This window comes from Wyeomyia smithii, chromosome 2, assembly GCF_029784165.1.
Source record: "Wyeomyia smithii strain HCP4-BCI-WySm-NY-G18 chromosome 2, ASM2978416v1, whole genome shotgun sequence".
Taxonomy (NCBI): Eukaryota; Metazoa; Arthropoda; class Insecta; order Diptera; family Culicidae; genus Wyeomyia; species Wyeomyia smithii.
In genome coordinates, this window is record NC_073695.1 from 41,130,614 (window position 1) to 41,151,121 (window position 20,508).

At 39.1% G+C, this 20,508-nt stretch overlaps 1 protein-coding gene and 1 long non-coding RNA gene across 6 annotated transcripts; one reads left to right on the plus strand and one right to left on the minus strand.

The window, feature by feature from the left end:
• Window positions 1–2: 2 nt before the first annotated feature.
• LOC129721966 (dentin sialophosphoprotein-like) lies at window positions 3–15,219 on the minus strand. Of its 5 annotated transcripts, none has more exons than XM_055675107.1 (17): window positions 15,073–15,219; window positions 13,744–15,015; window positions 13,558–13,684; window positions 13,049–13,159; window positions 12,636–12,985; window positions 12,441–12,567; window positions 11,850–11,960; window positions 11,408–11,790; window positions 11,222–11,351; window positions 10,899–10,985; window positions 10,692–10,835; window positions 10,456–10,632; window positions 1,574–1,669; window positions 1,340–1,501; window positions 1,057–1,278; window positions 206–309; window positions 3–145 (listed from the first exon to the last, which is right to left on the minus strand). In XM_055675107.1, exons 1-17 carry the CDS (start codon window positions 15,078–15,080, stop codon window positions 121–123), a joined length of 3,636 nt encoding a protein of 1,211 aa, XP_055531082.1. In that variant the 5' UTR covers window positions 15,081–15,219; the 3' UTR covers window positions 3–120. The 5 variants fall into 5 exon arrangements, with proteins under 5 accessions (XP_055531082.1, XP_055531081.1, XP_055531080.1 ...); XM_055675106.1 differs by having other exon boundaries at window positions 12,630–12,985; XM_055675105.1 differs by having other exon boundaries at window positions 12,624–12,985.
• A 2,160-nt stretch (window positions 15,220–17,379) lies between these two features.
• LOC129725755 (uncharacterized) lies at window positions 17,380–17,957 on the plus strand. The gene is made up of 2 exons (XR_008728169.1): window positions 17,380–17,575; window positions 17,644–17,957. It is a non-coding gene; the product is annotated as an uncharacterized LOC129725755 (long non-coding RNA).
• Window positions 17,958–20,508: the final 2,551 nt, after the last annotated feature.

Genomic DNA, 20,508 nt, shown 5'->3' on the forward strand with positions numbered 1-20,508 from the left:
TATTATGAGAATAGAAACAAGAGCTTGTATAATTTACTCCATAATTTTTACATTGAATGGTATAGGTATCACATTTTCTTCCAGTCTGCTTTTGAGCATTAAGCATTACGAATTTTGGCGTTATGTTCGTACACGTTTTTTTCTCCTGTAAAAAAAAAAGAATTTTTGTAAGAGGTGTCATTAAACTAACAATCGAATTGGATACCTTCGCTTAGGTAAGGACGGTTGCGGGGCATCTGTGTCTGTTTCGGAGGAATATGGATATAGGACATCACGATGTTTGCGCTTTGATACAGTATTAGCGGGTTGCTGCAAAATATTGAATTGAAAATTGGATTATTAAACGTAAAATCCAAGCAAGCTGCGCCCACGGATAGTTGTAAAAAGTTTGATATTTTGTTTTTGTTTTGAGATATTGAAATTACAGATAGCATACTGAATTTAGTGTTTTGGAAGCAGAGTAGCTGCACAAAAATATTTCTGGGGCAACGAAGAATGCATGAGCCGGTTTAGAAGGCATTGAACCACCATTGGAATGTTTTGGATATCTTCAGTACACGACCGTCTGCTGAACCACGTATGTATTCTCAGGTAGGTATGTATGTGACATTGTTTGTCAATGTCGAACTCGTTTTTGCGGTGGAACTACACCAGAATTACATCCCATACATATGCTGGTACTTTAGTACCTACCTATTATGCTGCCGTTCCAAGCATAGTTGTCCCATGTTCTACACAAACCTTATGTATACTGGGACAGTTATGCTTGGAACGGCAGTATGATATGTTTCGGTTTTCAGACTACACTACACCGCAAAAACGAATTCGATAAAAGTGAATAGTTTGTTATATTTTGCACCGAAGAGATAGTGAATTTTGTTTGCGGCCTTCAGCTGATCTGGTACCCAGTGAGGTCAAAAACTGTTCGCTTCATTATGCAACGACGAGTTGTAGAATAGTCAGAAAGATGATTGTCGTTATATTATTTGTCGTGATTTCAATTTGTTAGCCTCGGTTTCAATACTTTCCTAACCCCGATAATCTGATAGTACTTACCGGTTCCACCCTGTAAATACTGTCAGAGAGCGGTACCGTGCGGCTACTATCTTCAGTCTTGACCGAATCACCTTGTCTGCTCCTTGTTTCTACTTTATTTTCATCGTCGGAAATAACATAAATAACATCCTGTTGAAAGAGCCTCCTGCTGACAGAAGTTTCTGTAGTACTATTCCCAATTTTGACCGAAGCATCAAGTTCTTCATCGCTGAAAAAATTGTCCTATAGGGGGTAAAAATGACATTTTTGCTCTGTAACTTTTGTTTGATAGCAGCACATTTACCCAAATCGAATGTAGGTTGTAGGTTGCGGCTGGGCTGTTGACCTCGTGTACGAGAGATGGATTTGATTGATGAACAGCTACAACTGCTGCGTTGGATGAAGGTTTTGATGTCCCAGCTATCGTTTGGAAGATTGGTGACGACTCCACATGACAGTTACGAGCCTTATTATTCCATCAATGTTTGATATATTTTTATTTTCAAAATTAACAATCCAGCATTAGTAATGTACATACCAATTCAACATTGTCAGTGATCTGAGAACATCCAGCAGAACTACTGTTCTTATCCCGGACTTTGTTCACGCTATTTTCATCACCGGAAAAAATATCCTGCAAAAATATTCACTGTGTTTATTGGTCACTACACTACACAACTATGCGTTCAAAGCCGTACGCTCCAAGAGATTGGGGCGGGAGTGTTCAGTGCACCGAGGCTTCACTCTCGATATTACAAAGGCGAATAATATCATCTCCGGAATTCTAGAGACTCCAAAAACAAATTCAGAGAATGGATTGTGAAGGTCTTTAGATGCAGAAACGTATATTTATTATATTTTATTTAACCCTCTCCCGCTCACGAGGTTTTTCATGATTTAAACATACTTTCCGGGCCAATCTAGGCAAAATACTGTGCAGGGTAGTTGAAATCACTGTAAAACATTGTATTTTGAAGAAAAAAGCGAATTTTGAAATGGTGCTCCAGAGCACCTATGAGCACAGCAGGGTCTTTTATAAAAACACGAAAAAAAAATTTTTGTGATAGTTTTTGAAGTATTTATTCAAATACTATACTGCCGTTCCAAGCATAATTGTCCCAGCGTGCATAAGGTTTCTGTAGAACATGGGACAACTATGCTTGGAACGGCAGTATAGGAAATAATGAAAACAACGTAGTTTTCGAAAAAAAAACTTGACTTAGTCAGTCATGATGATGAAAGGACGAATGTTGAAGAGCTTGTCATATCCGAGTTCTCCTCTTTTCTTCATCTCTGAGTTGTCATGTACCTAGATTTTGGCTTGCAGCTTTTCCCAGAAATGGTAAGTTTTCGTTTTTGGTCCGCTTCCAATGCCTTTAGACCCACTTTCATTTCTTTCCTGGCCCGCTTTGCTGGTGTCTTTACTTCTGCCTCGTTTGTCTCGGAAAAACACTTATGAACTTCATCTGGTAATGGATGCAACATAGCGACTTCATCTTCAATGTCGCTTCCCATCTCATCAGCTTCTGATTCATCGGATTCATCCCCTTCTAGAATCACCACGTAGTGAGAAGAACGGCCAGCAAAAATATGAAATCACATACAGGCCCTGTTCGATTTTGGCAACACGTCAAAATTGAAATTTTTTATCATGCCTACCGGATTAAAGAGAAAATTCAATAGCCAATTATATAGCCAATCTGAATAGTGTTGTCCGATGCCTACCGGACTTAAGGGAAAATTAAATTCAACGCTTAGATGGTTGCTGGTGGCAACACGTCCAAAGTTTTAATATTGCCAAAATTGAACCGTGCCAAAAACGAAACGTGCCAAAATCGAACAGGGCCTGTATATAGTTTATATAAGGCCATCGTTTTTTTTTGTCTCCTGTATGCCCAGTGGTGCTCTGAGGCACCATTTAAAAACTTATGGAACAAGTGAACAAGAACAAAAACTGTTAACTTTATGGACCGTAACACTCAATGAACAATAGATCTACGTAAAAGTTATTTTTATTATAAAAACGAATAACAAATGTTATATAAAAACAGTTGCTAAAAACACACATTATTTTTTTATCGTAAAATTCGGACTTTCTTCTGTAGTTTTCTTGATAACAGTTCAAACATTGAATCAAGCTGACATTTGATATGCCAAGTTGAAAGTACATTAGAAATGCAAGATTTTGTCGAAAAAAAGAATTCAAAATAATTTATTTTTTGTCGAGGTATGGTCATTACAATTCTTGGTGCTCTATTGTCACCATGAGCGGGAAAGGGTTAAATCAATTGATTTTTTTTTTGTTTTCGTGAAGATTGCGCAGAAGTGCCACTGCGCCAGGAATGTTTGTCTTTTGTGACTGGCCCCGGCTGCTTTACACAGGCTACAAGATTCGAACTCAGTGATCAAGTTGAGCTCGTTGGTGGCAAGCCTGCGCTTCAATTCGGTACTACAAGGTTGATGAAACCAGTGACCGTTTTGGGATTGGTACTCCATACCTGGTAAGGAGTTGAGAGCTAATTTCCGAAAAAGTCGGATCTCGATGGAGCAAGAGCCCTGCAAAATTATTTGCGAATCAGATTCAATGTTGAAAAAGCGGCAATTGTCCGTTGGAACTTTGCCGGTTTTCTTTAAATGGTAAAGCAGGGCAGTGTTCCGGGATAATGCGTAGTTCAATACTAGTTAAACTAAGTAGCCATTTGGTCCAAATGATTTGGATAACCGCAAGGCTGGGGTAGATAAACTGTTTAGCTGCAACTCTGCGCATGTTGTAATTGAGATGCTATTTCTAGATTTTCCCATGTATTTAGTTCAAATGTTCACTTTCTTCGATTCCTTAGAAATCGCAGTGATTTAATAATATTGCCGTGGGATGTGGTGGGGAACGGTAAAAATCAAGAATTACTTGTCAAAAGTTGATAGAAACCTAATTATAATTTTTTTTGCCTGTAGGACAGCGGTTCCCAGTCTTTTTTTGTTCGCGTACCCCTTGGCGATATTTTTCATATCGATTGTACCCCCTGGCTTGAATTGTTTTCACTGAGTGGGAGCGAGTAGTTGTAGATCATGTTGTAGGAGTCTTGTTTAGGTTTAAAATTGAACTATGGTTTGTTTGATTGCTACAGTCATGTTTTAAAAGCAAGATTGAAAAAAAAAGAAATATTTTAGAAAAAATTTGCTTTGTCCGCCATAACTGATTTTTCTTTCGCCTACCCCCTGAAGGCTTTCGAGTACCCCCAGGGGTACGCGTACCCCAGATTGAGAACCGCTGCTGTAGGAGACTGAACCACTGCGACCATTGATAGTAGATTTATTGTGGTATGCTCCGCCTTAATCTAGGTGCATTCAATTTCGGCGCATAACTATTATTGAGTTGATGTCCAATTTTGATTTGCACGTGTATCCCTGTCAGGTATCACAATTCGAATGAAATGTAGTATCTGAGAAGGGTTTTCGTTTCATATTCGGGAAGGACTTAGGTATCCTTTACCGAGGATACGCAGTCTACGTTGTATTAATACTCTGCATTCGCAAAGTAGGTGTTCTGAGGTTTCATTCTCAAGTCTGCAGAAGCGGCATTTCTCGTCATTGAGTTTACCTATCTTTACTTGTTACTTGTACTTGTTCGGACAGCGACCAGTGAGAAGTCCTATTATCGTATTCGGGTCTTTTTTATTGAGCCTAAGTAACGTCATGGTTTTTGCGTAGTTTGGTTTTATATTTTTTTTAATGCCGTAAACCAGATACAGCATTCCAATTTTTACTTATGACTACCCTCTTCCACTCATCTAGTTCTGTTTTTAAAATCTTGATGAGACGCCACAGAAGGGTTCTGGTCCTATAAAATTTTCAGAAGAAATTTGTCTTGCTAGTGAGTCGGCTTTTTCGTTGCCTTCAATTCCGCAGTGTCCTAGTACCCAGTATAGTAAAGCCTGGTTTTTTGTGCTAGCTGCCGAAGTGAAAGAATGCATTCCCACACTAGTTTCGATTTGCAAATAGGTGCTTTAAGCTCTTTGAGTGCTGCCTGACTGTCGGAGAAGATACAAATATTTGCGTGTCGGTAATTTCTCTTTAGACAGATGTATGCACATTCCATGATTGCGTATATTTCAGCTTGAAAAACTGTTGGCCAGTTTTCCATAGAGATATATTCATTTATTCCTGGCCCGGTGATGTCAGCTCCGGTGGCTTCATTATTTTTGAACCATCGGTGTGAAAGATTATTGAGCCCTGTCGAACTGCCGTTCAGTCTCAATGATTTTGAAGGGAGTGTCGAAATTTGGCTTATTTTCCAGCCAGTCTTCGTTTCTCACTATAAGTACGTTTATATGAAAATATTTAAATATTTTAATGTGACCTGCTAGATTTTCGTCTAGGAAGTTTTTTTGGCGGTTCAGCATTAGGGCACTTTTTACCGCATCAGTTGTTTGATAAAGTGGAAAGAAATGACAAATTGCTTCCAAAGATTTAGTCGGAGTACTTCTCATAGCTCCACAAATTGATACGCAAGCTAGCCTTTGTAGTTTGCCTAACTTTGTTTGAGCGGCCGTTTCATTAGTTTTTGGCCACCACACTAGCGAGGCATAGGTGAGTCTTGGCATAATGATTTTTTTATATAACCAGATGATCATCCTGGGTTTTAAACACCAGTTTTTACCAATGGTTCTGCTACACACCCACAGAGCGCCTAATTACCTAATTATCATAGAGTAAAGTCTGCTGTAACACATAAAAAAACGAAGGTCTGATGTTGTTTTAAAAGTTCAGTGAGAATATCAAAAGTATAGCGGTATAAAATATGAATTTAAACAACAAAAACTCCTTTTTTAACATAACTAAACATTATCAGATAGCTCAGTAAGATTGAGAAATAAGTACCTAGTGTCTTCAGCAAAGTTTTTTGTTATGTTATTCTGGAAAACTTAACTGAATCAAAAATATTGATTTTTAGCGAAAATATTTTTATACCTCACTTGTAGGGGGATTTATCACGGATCTGTTAATGTCTGAAGATGGGTCCTTTTTTACTCTAAAATATTCTCGAAGGCAGTATTGCTCTAAAAGGTAACGTTTAGGAGGAAATAACTTTTGACCAGCTTTTTTCATTTCTGGACCACAGTGCACAGTGGGGAATCGCTGGCCATCAGCCAAAAAAATTTTTTTTCGTTAGCTGTTTCATAATATTTTTGCTTTATTGCTATAACATTCAAGTGTCTAAATTCAAAATTTGGGCGCAATATCATGAATTCTGAATTTTTTATGACTTGTCAAAGCTTGGCGAACTGACGTTTTTTGCCAACTTCAACGAAGTTGTAAATACTAGAAGCAAATTCATACCATTAAACTCCGGCTAACAATACCCCTTTAGAAGATTGCTTTCGCTTCGCACTCGTTGGCATACAAAAGTAAAGCACACATTTTGCTTTATGAGAAAAAAACAAAGAACAGTCGTCGCCCTCCGCATCTTTTCGTATTCATTTAGAACGTTGTGTCATTCCAGTGTCTGGTTTTCAAATTCATAAATTCGTTGAATTTGATTATGGAGCCTTCAACTTCAGCGGCACCACCTATTTCAATGTCTAGTAAGTTGTCAGTTCATGGTGTTATACATGTATTTAAATGTCCTCTTGCAACCATAGTAACAGGATTAGGAAGATAACATATATATGAAACAATGAAACATCGAAAATTACTAGAAGAAATGAAAATTGCAGCGAAAGACATTTTTCCTGCGGATAAGTATAATGAACTTCAAATTTTCTGGAAACAATTCAACACAAGATTTTAGCGACGAGATTTTAGTTGGAGTGATTAACAGTAGACCAATTCAAGGATTGCCTTGGAATCCTTTAACAATGGAGCACCTAAGTGACCTCAACCTAGCCGACATTTTCTTGCTTGCACAACGCCGAAACGACAGGTAGAGCAAGTTAGATGACCACTCCGAGTGATCAGAGGCAACAGGTCTCTGATTCAATGTAGCAAAAACTGCGAAGCTGCGCCTGCGAAACGTGTGGGTCTCAGCGGAGACAACGCAAAAACTGCAGGTATTTGTTACATCATTCGTGCTTGCTGGCCTGACAATTGGATATCCAACCAGGAGCTCCTTCGGCGATGTCATCAACGGCCGATAGTGACAGAAATTCGAGAGCGCAGGTGGAAGTGAATCGGACACACCTTGAGGAGAGGAGCGAGCGACATCTGCAAAGAGGCACTCGACTGGGATTCGCAAAGACAACGCAGGGAAACTTATGCTGCTGTGCTTGCTTTTGCTTTTTTATTGAGGGACGACCCAGACCCGACCGAGATGGACCTGGCACCGTTGGTATTGAGGCTCACTTCGTTATTGGTTTTGGCTGTAGCTGCAGCTGGTTGTTTCTCAGCATCAGCATACAAGGTTGCACAAGCAGTTTTTTGTTCTGCACACAGGACGCTCCGGTATGCATGAGTTCCCGGCAGTGTCGGCAGGTTTGATGTTGACCATAGTGGGATAAGTATGTCCACGAAGACCCATGATTCGATGTTGTGTTTTACCATATTCGCAACTCAAACTCCAGTCGAAATATTCGGGAATTTGAGCTGCTCATCAACACCGCACTTCTGTTTGCGTACTGATATGAGGTCACCGTATTTTGATAGGAACTTGGGCTTCCGACAGATCGAACAGCTCCGTCTTCCATCGTTATACGTAGGGAAATCTTCTTGCCCTCTTCCACTGTCTCATTGTGTTTTCCATCGTGTTCTTCGCCAGCGCATGATCAACAACCGTTACGAAGACACATCTGAGCAAGATCGCGCCAAATCACCGATGGTCGAATATCGACCATTTTTGATTTGAATGAAACTTTGCACACGTATTTGGCTCAGCAAACTGAGCATTTTCCACAGATGGAGCGATTTTTTACATCCATGAGTTACATTATAAAAAAATTAATCTACCATAAAAAAATATTTTTCATTTCTCCATCCTGGACTTTTTTTTAAAAGTTGCGTATTAACGTCAAGTTTCTTTAAAAAAAATAAGAAAAAAAATTCAACTCTTTTTTTTTAAATTGAAATTTAATGTTTATTTTTAATTTTTTTTGGTCAAAAAAAATTTTTTTTTGTACTTTGTATATTTTTTTATGGTGCATTTTTAATTCCCTACAACTCATTCTCAGACAGTTTTTCTATACAACCAACGGTTTCTGAGCTACAATGCTTCGAATAAAACCTATGCCAAAAGGCATACGCCCTTTTAGAATGTAACTCATGGGTGTAAAAAATCGCTCCATCTGTGGAAAATGCTCAGTTTGCTGAGCCAAATACGTGTGCAGTTTCATTCACATCAAAAATGGTCGATATTCGACCATCGGTGATTTGGCGCGATCTTGCTCAGCTGCCTCACAATATAAAAAAAGAAAAAACTTTGCAAGTTCAAAACAAAATATAACGTCGATGCAGAGTGGCATTTTTTTGCGACTTCTCATGTTAAAGGTCAATGCGATGCAATTGGTGGCATATTAAAACGAATGGCAGGAAATGCAAGTTTAGCTAAAGAACATGAACATCCCATTACTAGCGCAAAAGAATTGTATGATTGGTCTAATCAGAAAAGTAATAAAAATTCATCAAAAATGTCATTTAGTTGGGTATAATATAAAGAATATGAACAAGGAGTAACAGAATGGAGCAATATTTTCAAAAAATCTCTGATAATAGCTGCCACACAAAAGTATTAGTCTTTTGTTTCGATTTCAGAAAATAAGATACAAACGAAGCTGTTTTTAAAAGATGACGAATTATTTACTTATGATGTATATGAAATATAAGGTGAAACTAGTTCTGTAAAGTATCTATGTCATGAAAAAATATGTTCTTAAGATAAAAAAACTCGAAAATAAATATTTGATTCTTATATATATTTATATCACTTGAAACACTTAACTCTTTTCTTGAGAACCGTTCGCCCAATCGTTTTGTTGTCAAAGAATGAATTGTATATTTTTGATCAAGCATTCCAATGAACGTATGGTTTTTGCTGGAGAACCATGGACAAATTAAGAAAAACGTGTATTTTCCCAAATAGAATTAGAAATAACTCGAAAACCAATGCCTTTAGAATGTTAACTACCAAGAGCTTTTTTATTTAAAATGACTCTCTGCATCTTTTAGAATCATCAGAATACAAATATTTTGAAAAATGTTTAAATTAGAATTTTCATAAAAAAAATAATCTACCATAAAAAAATTATTTTTCATTTCTCCATCCTGGACTTTTTTTTTAAGTTGCGTATTAACGTCAAGTTTCTTTAAAAAAAAAAATAAGAGACCAATTTTTTTTGTACAGTGTATATTTTTTTGATGGTGCATTTTTAATTCCCTACAACTTATTCTCAGACAGTTTTTCTATACAACCAACGGTTTCTGGGCTACAATGCTTCGAATAAAACCTATGCCAAAAGGCATACGCCCTTTTAGAATGTAACTCATGGGTGTACAAAATCTCTGCACCTATGAAAAATGCTCAGTTTGCTAAGCCAAATACGTGTGCAAAGTTTCATTCAAATCAAAAATGGTCGAATAAATTTTCGCGTATTTCCAGGCGATTTGAAAAGATTCTGCTCATCTGGGAGTACGGTTACACTGGATTCTCTCTCCACTTCACCTGGCTTCAGGGCCAGCACAATTTTTACGAAACTGCACTTTCACCACACAGTCTTTTTCTTTCGGCAAGCCGCATAATCTATGCGTAAAGCATATTCGCGGCGCATCCGGGCACAGTCGTGGCACACTGTAGCATACAACGGCTAGGTGATGAACTTTCGCGGTGGTACTAAACGATAAAGCTTAAGAACGACTTCCGAAATTTCCTTCGCGTGAACACGATTGCTCGGCTTGGAAGTTGAGCGCTATCGGCGCAGGTTTGCAAGCGAGGTAAGCTAAATAAAACGGATGTTTTGGAAAAAAAACGTTGCCCCAAGTCTTTGAAAACTCTTCGGAGATACCCACTATGAGTTCCAGAAAAACCGTGCATCAGCGCATACAGCGAGCTTAGTTCAAGGTCGTCAAGATTCCCAGATCTGAGCCCAATACACTTTTTTGTTTGGTCCTGAATGATATCGAAACTTGCTGTTTACAAGACCCAAACTAGGAACAGTTTGAAGCGGTTATCCAGAAAATCTGGGTTGAAACATCCATGGATTTTGTGTGTGCCGTCTACGACAGCTTCGAAAAGCATTTGAAATTTGCAAAGCTAGCTAAAGAAAGGGTTATTCTAAAACATCTGCTGTAGATGTTCACAAGTAAAGTACAAGTACAGTACAAGTACAAGTACAAGTACAAGTATGAGTACAAGTAATTGAAAGTACTAGTATAGTGTATTTTGTAAGCCTCGGATGACATACTTTCATCGCCCTGATAATTGAAGTGAGTACTTACCCGCTCAACCCTGTAAATACTGTCAGAGAGCGGCACCGTACTGCTGGTATCTTCGATTTTGATCGATTCTCCTTGTTCGCTCAGTTTTGCCTCATTTTTGTCCCCGGAAATAATATTTGGTATACTGTTCTTAATTTTAACCGAAGCGTCAAGTTCGTCATTGCTGGAGAAAATGTCCTGCAGAAGTCAAAAATAGAAGTAACACTGTAACCTTTGCACGATAGCAGAACGTTTACCCAATTCAAATGTCGGTTGCAGGTTGTGGTTGAGTTGTTGACCTCGTGTACGACAGATGGATTTGATTGATGATTAGTCACAACTGTTGCGTTGGATTGAGCTTCTGAAGTACCTGTTATCGTATTAAAGCTTCGAGGTTCCTTCTAGCAATGTTTCAAATGTTTCATTGTTAAAATTAAACCATCTTGTAATAGTTATGTACATACCAACTCATTGTCAGTGATCTCTGAACGCTTAGTAGAGCTCTTATCCTGGATTTCGATCACACTGTCATCACTATCGGTAAAAATATCCTGCAAAAATACTATGTTTATTCGGATCGAAGCATGTTCTATGCGCACATAACCATGCGCTCGTATGGAATGAGACAGGAAGGTGGTAAGGGTTTAGTGTACATTGATTCAATAATAGAACAAAAGTTAGTTCATCAAAAGCGAACAATCAAAAAATATGAGATAAATACCAAAAAAAAAATCAGTATTTACTCGCTCAGAAAAATTGTACTTGTTTTTGTTGTTTTCAAACATACCCACAGATAACTAGTGTCTATAACCGTCTTAACATCCGAGGTTGAATTAGCAGGGTTTGTTTGATGACCGGTTATAATTGGCTGGCTTGGGCTCGAAACTGAGGCCTTGGGAGCTAATAGTGTAGGCGTGCTACAATGATAAAGTTAGCGTTACAATCCACTCAGTATACTATTAAATTAGGTTACCTGCGCTTACTGACTCCAGAATCTTTGGAAGAACTTACAAGCGTTTCCGGGTTAGGGACAAAATTTTGCTTTGAATTATTCGAAATTTTTGAGACAGGTTCCTGGCTGATGTTGTTGCCGTTGTTAACGGCAGTGGCTGAGTTTGGACCGAGAATCAGTCGGGGTGGCTCTACGATGGATGACACTGGAACTGGAGATTTTCTGCTTGTAGTTTTTTTCTGCGATGGAGACATCGGGATTAGGGGGCGGTCATTATTATCAAGGGTTGCGTTTTCTTTGTTGTTATCACTGATTACTGCGTTGGGTGAAGCTTGTAAACCACTAGCTATCACTCGAGAGGTTGATGGCAACTTCATGTTGGGTTGAAGGTTTCGGGCCTCATTCTATCAATATTTGATTTTTTAAAGTTTAAATTAGAGTTCAATACTGAATTTGTACGCACCAACTTAACATTGCCGGTGATCTCAGGCAATGGTGCAGCAGAGCTGTTGTTATCATCCCGGCCCGATAATTCAACTTCGGTCACACTATCATCACTATCGGTAAAAATATCCTGCAAAGATACTAACTATGTTTATATCTCTAAACATAGTTCATGTGCTTGTAGGAAATGAAATTGAAAGGTGGTAAGCGTTTAGTGTATGGTGGTTCAATAATATACCAAATGGTCGGCATGCCCGAACCAAGCACCAAAAACATTATTTCGAGCAATCGGCGTTTAAAGTTTAACCACCCCGTATGTTTCCTGCAAGCTGCTATACACAATTTTTGTTATAATGTCATAATGAACTGTTCAAATGATTTTGTTTCTTCATCAAAGATAGATTATTCATTTTCACATCGACTGGTGTTAATAACTCATTTTTTTTTAAATGGCACTTGGTTCGGTCTGGTCGCACGCCGACCAAATGCCAGTTAATCAAGAGCAGACAACCAAAAAATATAAAACAAATAAAAAAAAACAGTATTTGCTCGCTCAGAAAAAATGGCTTATGGTTAAGATTGTTCTTGATTTTGTTATTTTCGAACATACCCACAGATAACTAGTGTCTGTAACCGTCTTAACATCCGAGGTTGAATTAGCAGGGTTTGCTTGATGACCAGTTATAACCTGACCTGGGCTCGAAAGTGAGGACTGAGGAGTCAACAGTGGAGTTATACTGCAATGATAAAATTAGCATTACAATCTACCCAATTCACTATTGAAATAAATTACCTGCACCTGCACCTGCACCTATTGCCCCCGGAATAACTGGGAGCAATGGCAGACGTTTCCGTGATAGAAGTAAAGTTTGGTCCCGACTTATTCAAAACATTTGGCTGGATAAACGGCAAGTTTTCCTGGCTGACATTGGTGCGGTTGCTGACAGTGGCTAAGTTGGAACCGAGAATCAGTCGTGGCAGCTCTACGATTGATGTAACTATAATTCTGCCTGAGGTTTTTGTCTGCGATGAAGACTCCGGAATTGTGGGTTGGTCATTATTTTGAAAGGGTGCATTTTCTTTGATGTTATTAATAGTCACTGCGTTGGATGGAGCTTCTAAGGTGGGAAGGGCTTGAGAAAGCTGAGCTTCATTCTATCAATGTTTGAAATTTTTTAATGTTCATATTAAACGATCCTATAGTAGTTATGTACATACCAACTCAACATTGCCAGTGATCTCAGACAATGGTGCAGTAGAGCTGTCGTTATCATCCTGGCTCGATTCTTTAAGTTCGGTCACGCTGTCTTCACTGTCGGAAAAAATTTCCTGCAAAAACATAAACATACTTTATGCGATCATGGCCGCTCGGAGGGAGTGAAAGCTTGGGGGTTTCCGTACGATTAAAAATTTTTTATCGAAGCCAAAAAATCAAGCTAAGAATCTAAAAATATCAAATTATTCAGAGTGCTATTAAACGAGCGTAGCTCAGTGTAATTAGGGTTTGAATTGTTTGAAAAAGAACATTTAAAAAAGACGCATTTTTTTTCTTTTATTGCGAAATAAATTGAAATCTGAAAGTGTTTGTCAGTTGAACGTATCGTTGGTACAGTGTCAATTGCAGCCACTAATCAACTTATTCTGAAGATCTATATATTCTATATATATTGCGTGAACCCCATCCCCCACAAAAGATAAATACGGCGCAGGGTTAAATTCTGACGTACCCACAGTGGATCTGTGCCCGAGTTAGAGGACTCCTTCAAGTTGGTTGTTTCGTTCGATACGACCAATTGAGTTGAAATTGTCTCGACTTGACGATTAGATTTGTTAGAAATATCCGATGAATTGGCGCTGCAATGGGTGTGATTGATAAATTAAATGCATACTACCTCATTACTAGTAAACGTCACCTCTGTCTCTCATTTCCAGATGCGCATGAAGCAATAACCAACGATTGAGTGGTATAAATCGGGGTTTGCGTGGATTTACTTGCAGTCGGTGTTCCAGGGAGTGTCTCGAATTCCCCACCGTGACAAGTTATGTTACCAACTGATTTTCCGCAGAGTTCGTTTATTTGTCTGGAGCTGTTACGATCTTGTGGTGACTTATCCACCGCCATGAGTAGCGTGGGTGGTTGACTTGCTAACGTTATTGTTTGCAGCATAGACCGCGATAAAGTTTGATTTTCTGTACTTTCACTGACTAATTTGGAATTGGAATTACTCTCGGCATATGGGGCGCTGAACGATAAACGCTCAGCACCGGTGTTAGTCAAACTTATTTGTAGAGGATCCGCGCTGACATTCCAAGAAGCAGATTCATTAATTATTTCATTCTGGTTAAGATAAATTTCGTCTATTTTGTAAATTTCTAAATCGGTTTGGCTTCGATCTTGCGCCAGCACGGGATCGGAAATACGCTTGGGTAGCGAAGGTGGGGGTACTTCATTTTCTAAGGATTCCTTAATTATACGATTATACTCTTGCGAGCTGATTGCGAACGAGTCCTTATCGAGCAGCGTTCTGGGAGAGCAAGTTTGATTTTCCTGGCTATTGTTATTGATTTGTACAGCCATCCCGTCCAGTAACAGTGGGGAACTCTCCTTTGCCAATGGCGATGTCGGGCCACCAACATTCAGCCATGTTCCGGGTTTCGTTTTTCGAATGTTCTTGCGTTGTCGTACATCTGGGGGATTTAGTTGCAATAGAAGCTTTTTACAATCTTCACTTAGACCATATACGGGGTCTTCGACGTTGATGTTGACCACTACACGAGTGCCCGATTGGCGAAGGCGTTTGAAAACTTTGACTATTTGAGGATCGAACGTTCCATCTATACAATACTTAATCAAAAGTAAATTCTCCTCGGCATTGTGCTTTTTGTGAAGTATCTGTTGGCGACTTATAAAACAGATTTTCAGCGAGTAAATCTTCGCCAGATAAGGAAACTGCAGCTTATCAATTAAACTTTCATCGTTGAGTAACTGACGAGATAAACGGAGAACGAGGCTACTCTGAAAGTAGTTTCTAAGATCTTGCCAGCGGTAATCACAGTTAAGGTGATCTGGATCGCTAGATAACTCCAATGCGATCCGCTTCCAAACATCGGACGTTGGTTTATCTGCTATACCGTGATATTTGACTAGTTTTTCTATAATTTTTTTATCGATGTCTTTCGAGTATCTGTGCCGTAGAACCAAATGTTATTTACTACACACCACGTAAAATATATGACCAAACCTGCTCATTGCGATTACCCCAAATCAACTTGCAACAATTAACGACATTTAAACATATAAACCTAGAAATAAACTTCAGAGTTTTTTTTATCACCGGTATTTTTTAAGTTTATGATGTGTTGTTTGAATTTGAAGCAGTGTTGTCAGATTGTCATGTATCAATTGTCAATAGCAGTCTTGTTTCATGCTTAAATTCGAGATATTCAGTTTTGGTATAGTTTTATAGCTAAACTAAAAGTTATGATTTTTTATTTTTCATAAAATTTTTACAAAAAAAACATGTACCTTGTAGTTCATGTATAACCGAATATGCTTAAAAAAAGGGAGAATTGGGGGACCGCAATTTATGCGTGCACAAAAATCACTCTCTGCTGATCTGACACCTCTGCAGGGTTGTTTTGTTCGTACCAAAGTAGATTTCAAGGTAACTTACTGTGAGCTTTAGATTCCGTTTTGTTGGATATTACATCAAAATCGGCTGGACAGTAAACATTATTATCGTATTGAAATTTCTTGTGACTAGCCTGATGATGCATTTGTTTTTCTAAACACGTGAGCTAGAATTGTATATCAGAACAAGCGAAAAGAATTAAAATTTCAACGTGAAAGTATATGTAAATTTACTTTATGCACAGACAAACAGACGTACCACTCCATATAAAATTCTAAGAAAATTATGGTTCCACCTAACCTGTGCGACATCTACTGGACATATTCCGTAAAAGGTAAATTTTCAGCCTCTGCTGTTTTTGGCAACATGGCGCGTGACAACTGACAACTAGGTTCATGGAAAACCATGTTTTGAGCGTTAAAATTTGCATTAAAGTTTTTTTTTCAGCAATGTTAAACTTCGCGTATCAAAAAACGATCGTTCAACGACTAGGGAATTTAATGGCAACGAACATTAAAAAAAAAAGATGAAGAAAATCAGTTCAGTAGTTTTACTGCAATCGTAAACACGGCAAAGTAATTTTTTGAGAAAAACCATTCCGAGATAAACGCGCAAAAAGTTCAAGTTTAGCTTACACGACCGTGACGAGGCGCGTTTCAAACCGCTCTAACGTTCTTCCTATTGCTCCGATCTTTATTGAAAATGTTCTTAAGAAATTTTACTTTAAGATAATGTCGAGGGGCAAGGCAGCTTTTATCTGAGTTATTCTTATGCTTGGGAGTAACTTTAATTTGCTCAATATTACTCAGAAATTTCCAGATGATTCACATCCTCGATTACCTTGAGAACAAGAAAAATATATGAGCGGTGAGACCAAGTATCATTCATATTTATATTCGCGATGGGGAAAAGGTTTAGGAATGGATATTCAGAGACACGAGAGTTACTCAGATTTGCTCTTTATTTTTCACGCTTCTCAGAAACCTAAAATTTATTACTTTTATCTGAATTACTCTTATGCTTGGGAGTTACTCTAAGTTACTCTAATTTAATGAACAACATTCATGTGTATATTTGCGGTGGGAAAAAAGTTTAAGGATGGATATTCAGAAACACGAGAGTTACTCAGATTTGCTCTTCATTTTTCAGGTTTTTTTTTCGATTTCTTGAAAACTCAAAAGGTATATAACCTCTTAATAAAACTAGATTCATTTAATATTTGATCCTACAAAATGGGACATATCTTAGTCAAAAAATCACGTGAAAAAATCTTGAGATATCATTTTGCAGTAAATTTATTGACTTTTAAAGGAAAATTACAGATTGGTCAAAGAGTGTAACACAGGCTTTAGAAAAGTGCAATTTTCTGGGCAAAACTTGACTTTTTAAAATTTTATATCGTTTTTCGATTTTTAAATAAAGAATAAAAATCGCTTTAAATCGCTTGAATGACAATTGGTACACGGGCGAACTGTCATTGAAACGATTTCGAGCTTTTTTAATACGTTTGTTTTAAATGACAGTTCGCCTGTGAACGGTAAATGGGAGAGCTGTTATTTAAGGCATTTCGAGCAGTTTTTTATTCTTCTGTCCTTCGATTTTCAAGAAGGGCAACGCTAAAAAAATTTTGTTAAAATCCCGTTTTGTACAAAAAATTGCACTCTTTCAGCTTTAGGGTGTAACCTGTACGGTTGCAATTTTAGCATCGAGTGGAAAATTTACCTAATTTTGTGTAACGCCACTCGAGCGTGTACGCGTAAAAGTAACCCTCATTTTGGGTACCGCTGCGAGAGAGTGTATATGTGAAAATTACCCGCACTTGAACACCCCCGCAGCAGCGTGTACCCAACATGACAACTGTCACCACTTGCGCTGAATATCGTTCACATAAGTTTGTTTATTTTCGTTTAAATTCGTTCGTTTTTTCGTTTGTGAACGATATTGTCGCGTTAGATAGGTTCGATAATTTTTATGTCATGTTTGTAGATAAATTGTTAGGGTTAGATAGGCCGGTATTTTCCTCTAGCTGCGAAAAAGTGGTGCTGAATCCAGTCTCGGCGGGTTTGTTGTGATCGGCAGCCATCGCGGGATGATCAGTTTAGCCTCGATCACGGTACGAGAGACACGCGTCGTTTGTTTATGTTCGAAAAGTGCGCGTTTTTATCTGTTTTATTTTTACAGTTTGTGTCCCGTAGGAGCGAAGGTTGTTCCGCTCTTTTTTGAGACCAACGAAGGTTGTCCCGTTGGCCCGTGAATTGAGTGCTTTTTTTGTGTTTGCTCGCCGGAGTGGGTAAGCTACACGATTTGCTACCCCCGGCTAAGTATCAAGGAGAGAAGACACCGCCCCGCTGAGGACCGAAGCAGCAGAAGGGTTCGGATACTGCCGCTGCCGTGATCTACCGGAGCAGCTTGGACATCAACCGCTTTTGGGAAGTGCTGCCACCACAACAGCGTAGAGGAAAATCCGGAATAAATCGCGATAAGTGTTTTGTTTATTTATTTTGTTTATTTTTTTCTTCTTAGTGTTCTAGCAAAGATCCGAAAGTCCGTTAGAGGTATCTGGCCGCCCTGTAAGGGTTTCGCCGGGCAAATTTAGTGTGTACAGGGTGACCCCCTGTTACAAGGGTCAGCACTTTAGGGTTTAATTGAACGAAAATCTGGGCAGTTTGGTGGGTTGATAGCTCTTTTGATGTTATAAATTCCATTTTACTTGTACCAATTCATGAATTCCCGGTTGTAGTGGCAGCTGGCCAAGTCAGGCCAGAAATTCACTGGACTGTCATGTGGTTGGATGAATGACAAAATCCGCTTTTGGAGGCACTGTTCCTTGTACACCTGGTCGTTCATCGTTGATCCGGTGATGAAAACCTTGGTTTTCTGACACAGCTGCAGATCCCTTGCCACATCATCAGTTCCCGAGCGAACTTGTAAGCAAATACGAATTTAAACCGCTTGGCGACATCACCCTTGCGCTTGAACATACAGAATTTTCGTCCTGGGAGCTGTGCGAAGTCCATTTTGACATATGTCTCATCGTCCATTAACAAACAGCCAAGTAATTTGGTCAAGACATTCCCATGCAGCATCCTAACGCGGCGCTTTGCAACGAGATTGTGCTTGAGGGTCCTTTTGGGGTACCCACTAGCGTGGAACGACCGCAGGCCTTCACGCCGACAGATTTTTCGAACAGTGCTGTAGGGTGCCGAGAACTTCTTGGCCAAATCGCTCAGGGTGATCCCAGGATTTGTCCGAACTGCTCTGCAGGCTTTCAATCGTAGCTGCTTGTCAATCGTTCCACTTCTGCGGTTGCTGTGATTAGCGTGATCAAGCATTAGAGTTTCATTGAATCGTTTCAGAACGCTGTTTACGATTAATTTGAAGAATTCGAGGCACTTCCCAATTTTTGTACTTAATCACGTCGGATTTTCAACGTGAGTGTGCAAAATTTTTGATCCGTTAATTCGCATTTTATGAAACTTTCACCACTATGTAAACAAACCTTCGTCATCACTGCGCTGTCATTAGTTTCTCGTAACCACCACTATAGGCGTCAAAGTAAATGAAAAGTTGCGACCAAATATTAAGAGGATCTAACTTTTAAAGTACGACCAGAGTAAACTGGCCAAATTTCGTTGAACTGTACAATCCATTCTGGATTCACTTAGAGGTACGCCTAATTTCGGCTCAATTAGAAAATTATTTTTGGTGGCTTTGGCGTGGTTGTTTAGCATATCAGCGTCCATGCAACCAAAATTCTAGCGTGTCTTTTTTCGGCAGAACCAGTTTATTGCCCCCAATAATCGTATCGTGGCTGTCTGCCTCATCGTAAGCCATCGATAAGGCGGAGGTGTAACTTGCCAACCGAATTTATGTCAACATGAAACACGCTTTGCAGGTTTTCAGCTTTGTTTGTGAAATAAAAAATAGCACCGATTTGGATATCAAGCGTAGTCCGAAGTTGCGGGTGGATCTCCATATAACGCACGCGGATGGATGGCGCTTAGGCTTAGGTAGCTGGGGCTTACGGTTAGTTTTGCATATTTTCGGATAGCAAATTTTAAGGAGGTTTACGAGGATAAATGTCTATAAGGTAAACTATGTTTAGCTACGAAAGATTGTGGCGCAGTATGGTTTACGTCGTTCTCCCACCTATTTGCATACGAACGGTCGTTTGTGATTTGATTACGAAATGCCGGATTCAAATAAAAAATCTCATACTTGGAAAGGTCGTTCTCCGACTTTCTTTCGACGGTCGTGGAATTGTTTATTTGGCAGACTTGATACAATGTTTGGTGTTTTCACATTTCGCGTGTTTTTATGCTAATATTATGTGTTGATATTTATTTGTAACTAAATGCAAATCATATGAATGTTGACAGGTGAGAGGTGCTAGTGAATATTTTTACTGTATCTCAGAATAATTCAACTATCGGAATCACTCGGAAAGTTGCTAATAGCCAGCTGATCTTGCTGTGGGAAAAAGCTTTCGTGCATCCTTTTGCATACAAACCCACCTACATGCACTGCAGAACAACCGACGAAACGGGCGCAAAGCGGAAAAAACACTAAACAGTTGTATAGCCAAATTGAGAACGGTGGGAAAACAGGTGAAAATGCATACCTGATTCAGGGGTTCCGCAAGCAAAGTGCTGCTGTTCACTGAGGTGAGGAGAGGAGAGGTGATCGTGAGAACTATCCGAAGCAAAAAAGCACTGTATGTAGAGATTCGATTTAAATTGCCCGAAAGCGGAAGAGACGGCGAAAAAAGGACATGGGAAAAAATTTGCTCAACCACCTTGTCTTGCGCTGCGGCGGCGGCGGCGGTTCCCAGCACTGTTGCTGCCTACCTGTGAGAAATCGGGCCTTAATTTTACTGTTTCCTTAACGTCCTGTTTCTGGTTATCAGCTGCAACTGACTGGTTATCATTTTGGTAATTACAGCGTATCGTTATGATCACAGATTTTGGTTCAGAATCAGATCTTCCGCTAAACATTTGTGTCACCGTAACGTGTGAAGGGAGCGTCGGATTTTAATAAGTATTTTTG

What these genes read in the sequence shown, in the direction of transcription:
- LOC129721966 (XM_055675104.1), bottom strand. An exon ending in TCTGGAAATGAGAGACAGAG is followed by an intron (nt 13,685 to 13,743) that starts GTGACGTTTACT and finishes CACCCATTGCAG; the next exon opens with CGCCAATTCATCGGATATTT. An exon ending in AGATCACTGACAATGAGTTG is followed by an intron (nt 10,836 to 10,898) that starts GTATGTACATAA and finishes AAACATTGCTAG; the next exon opens with AAGGAACCTCGAAGCTTTAA.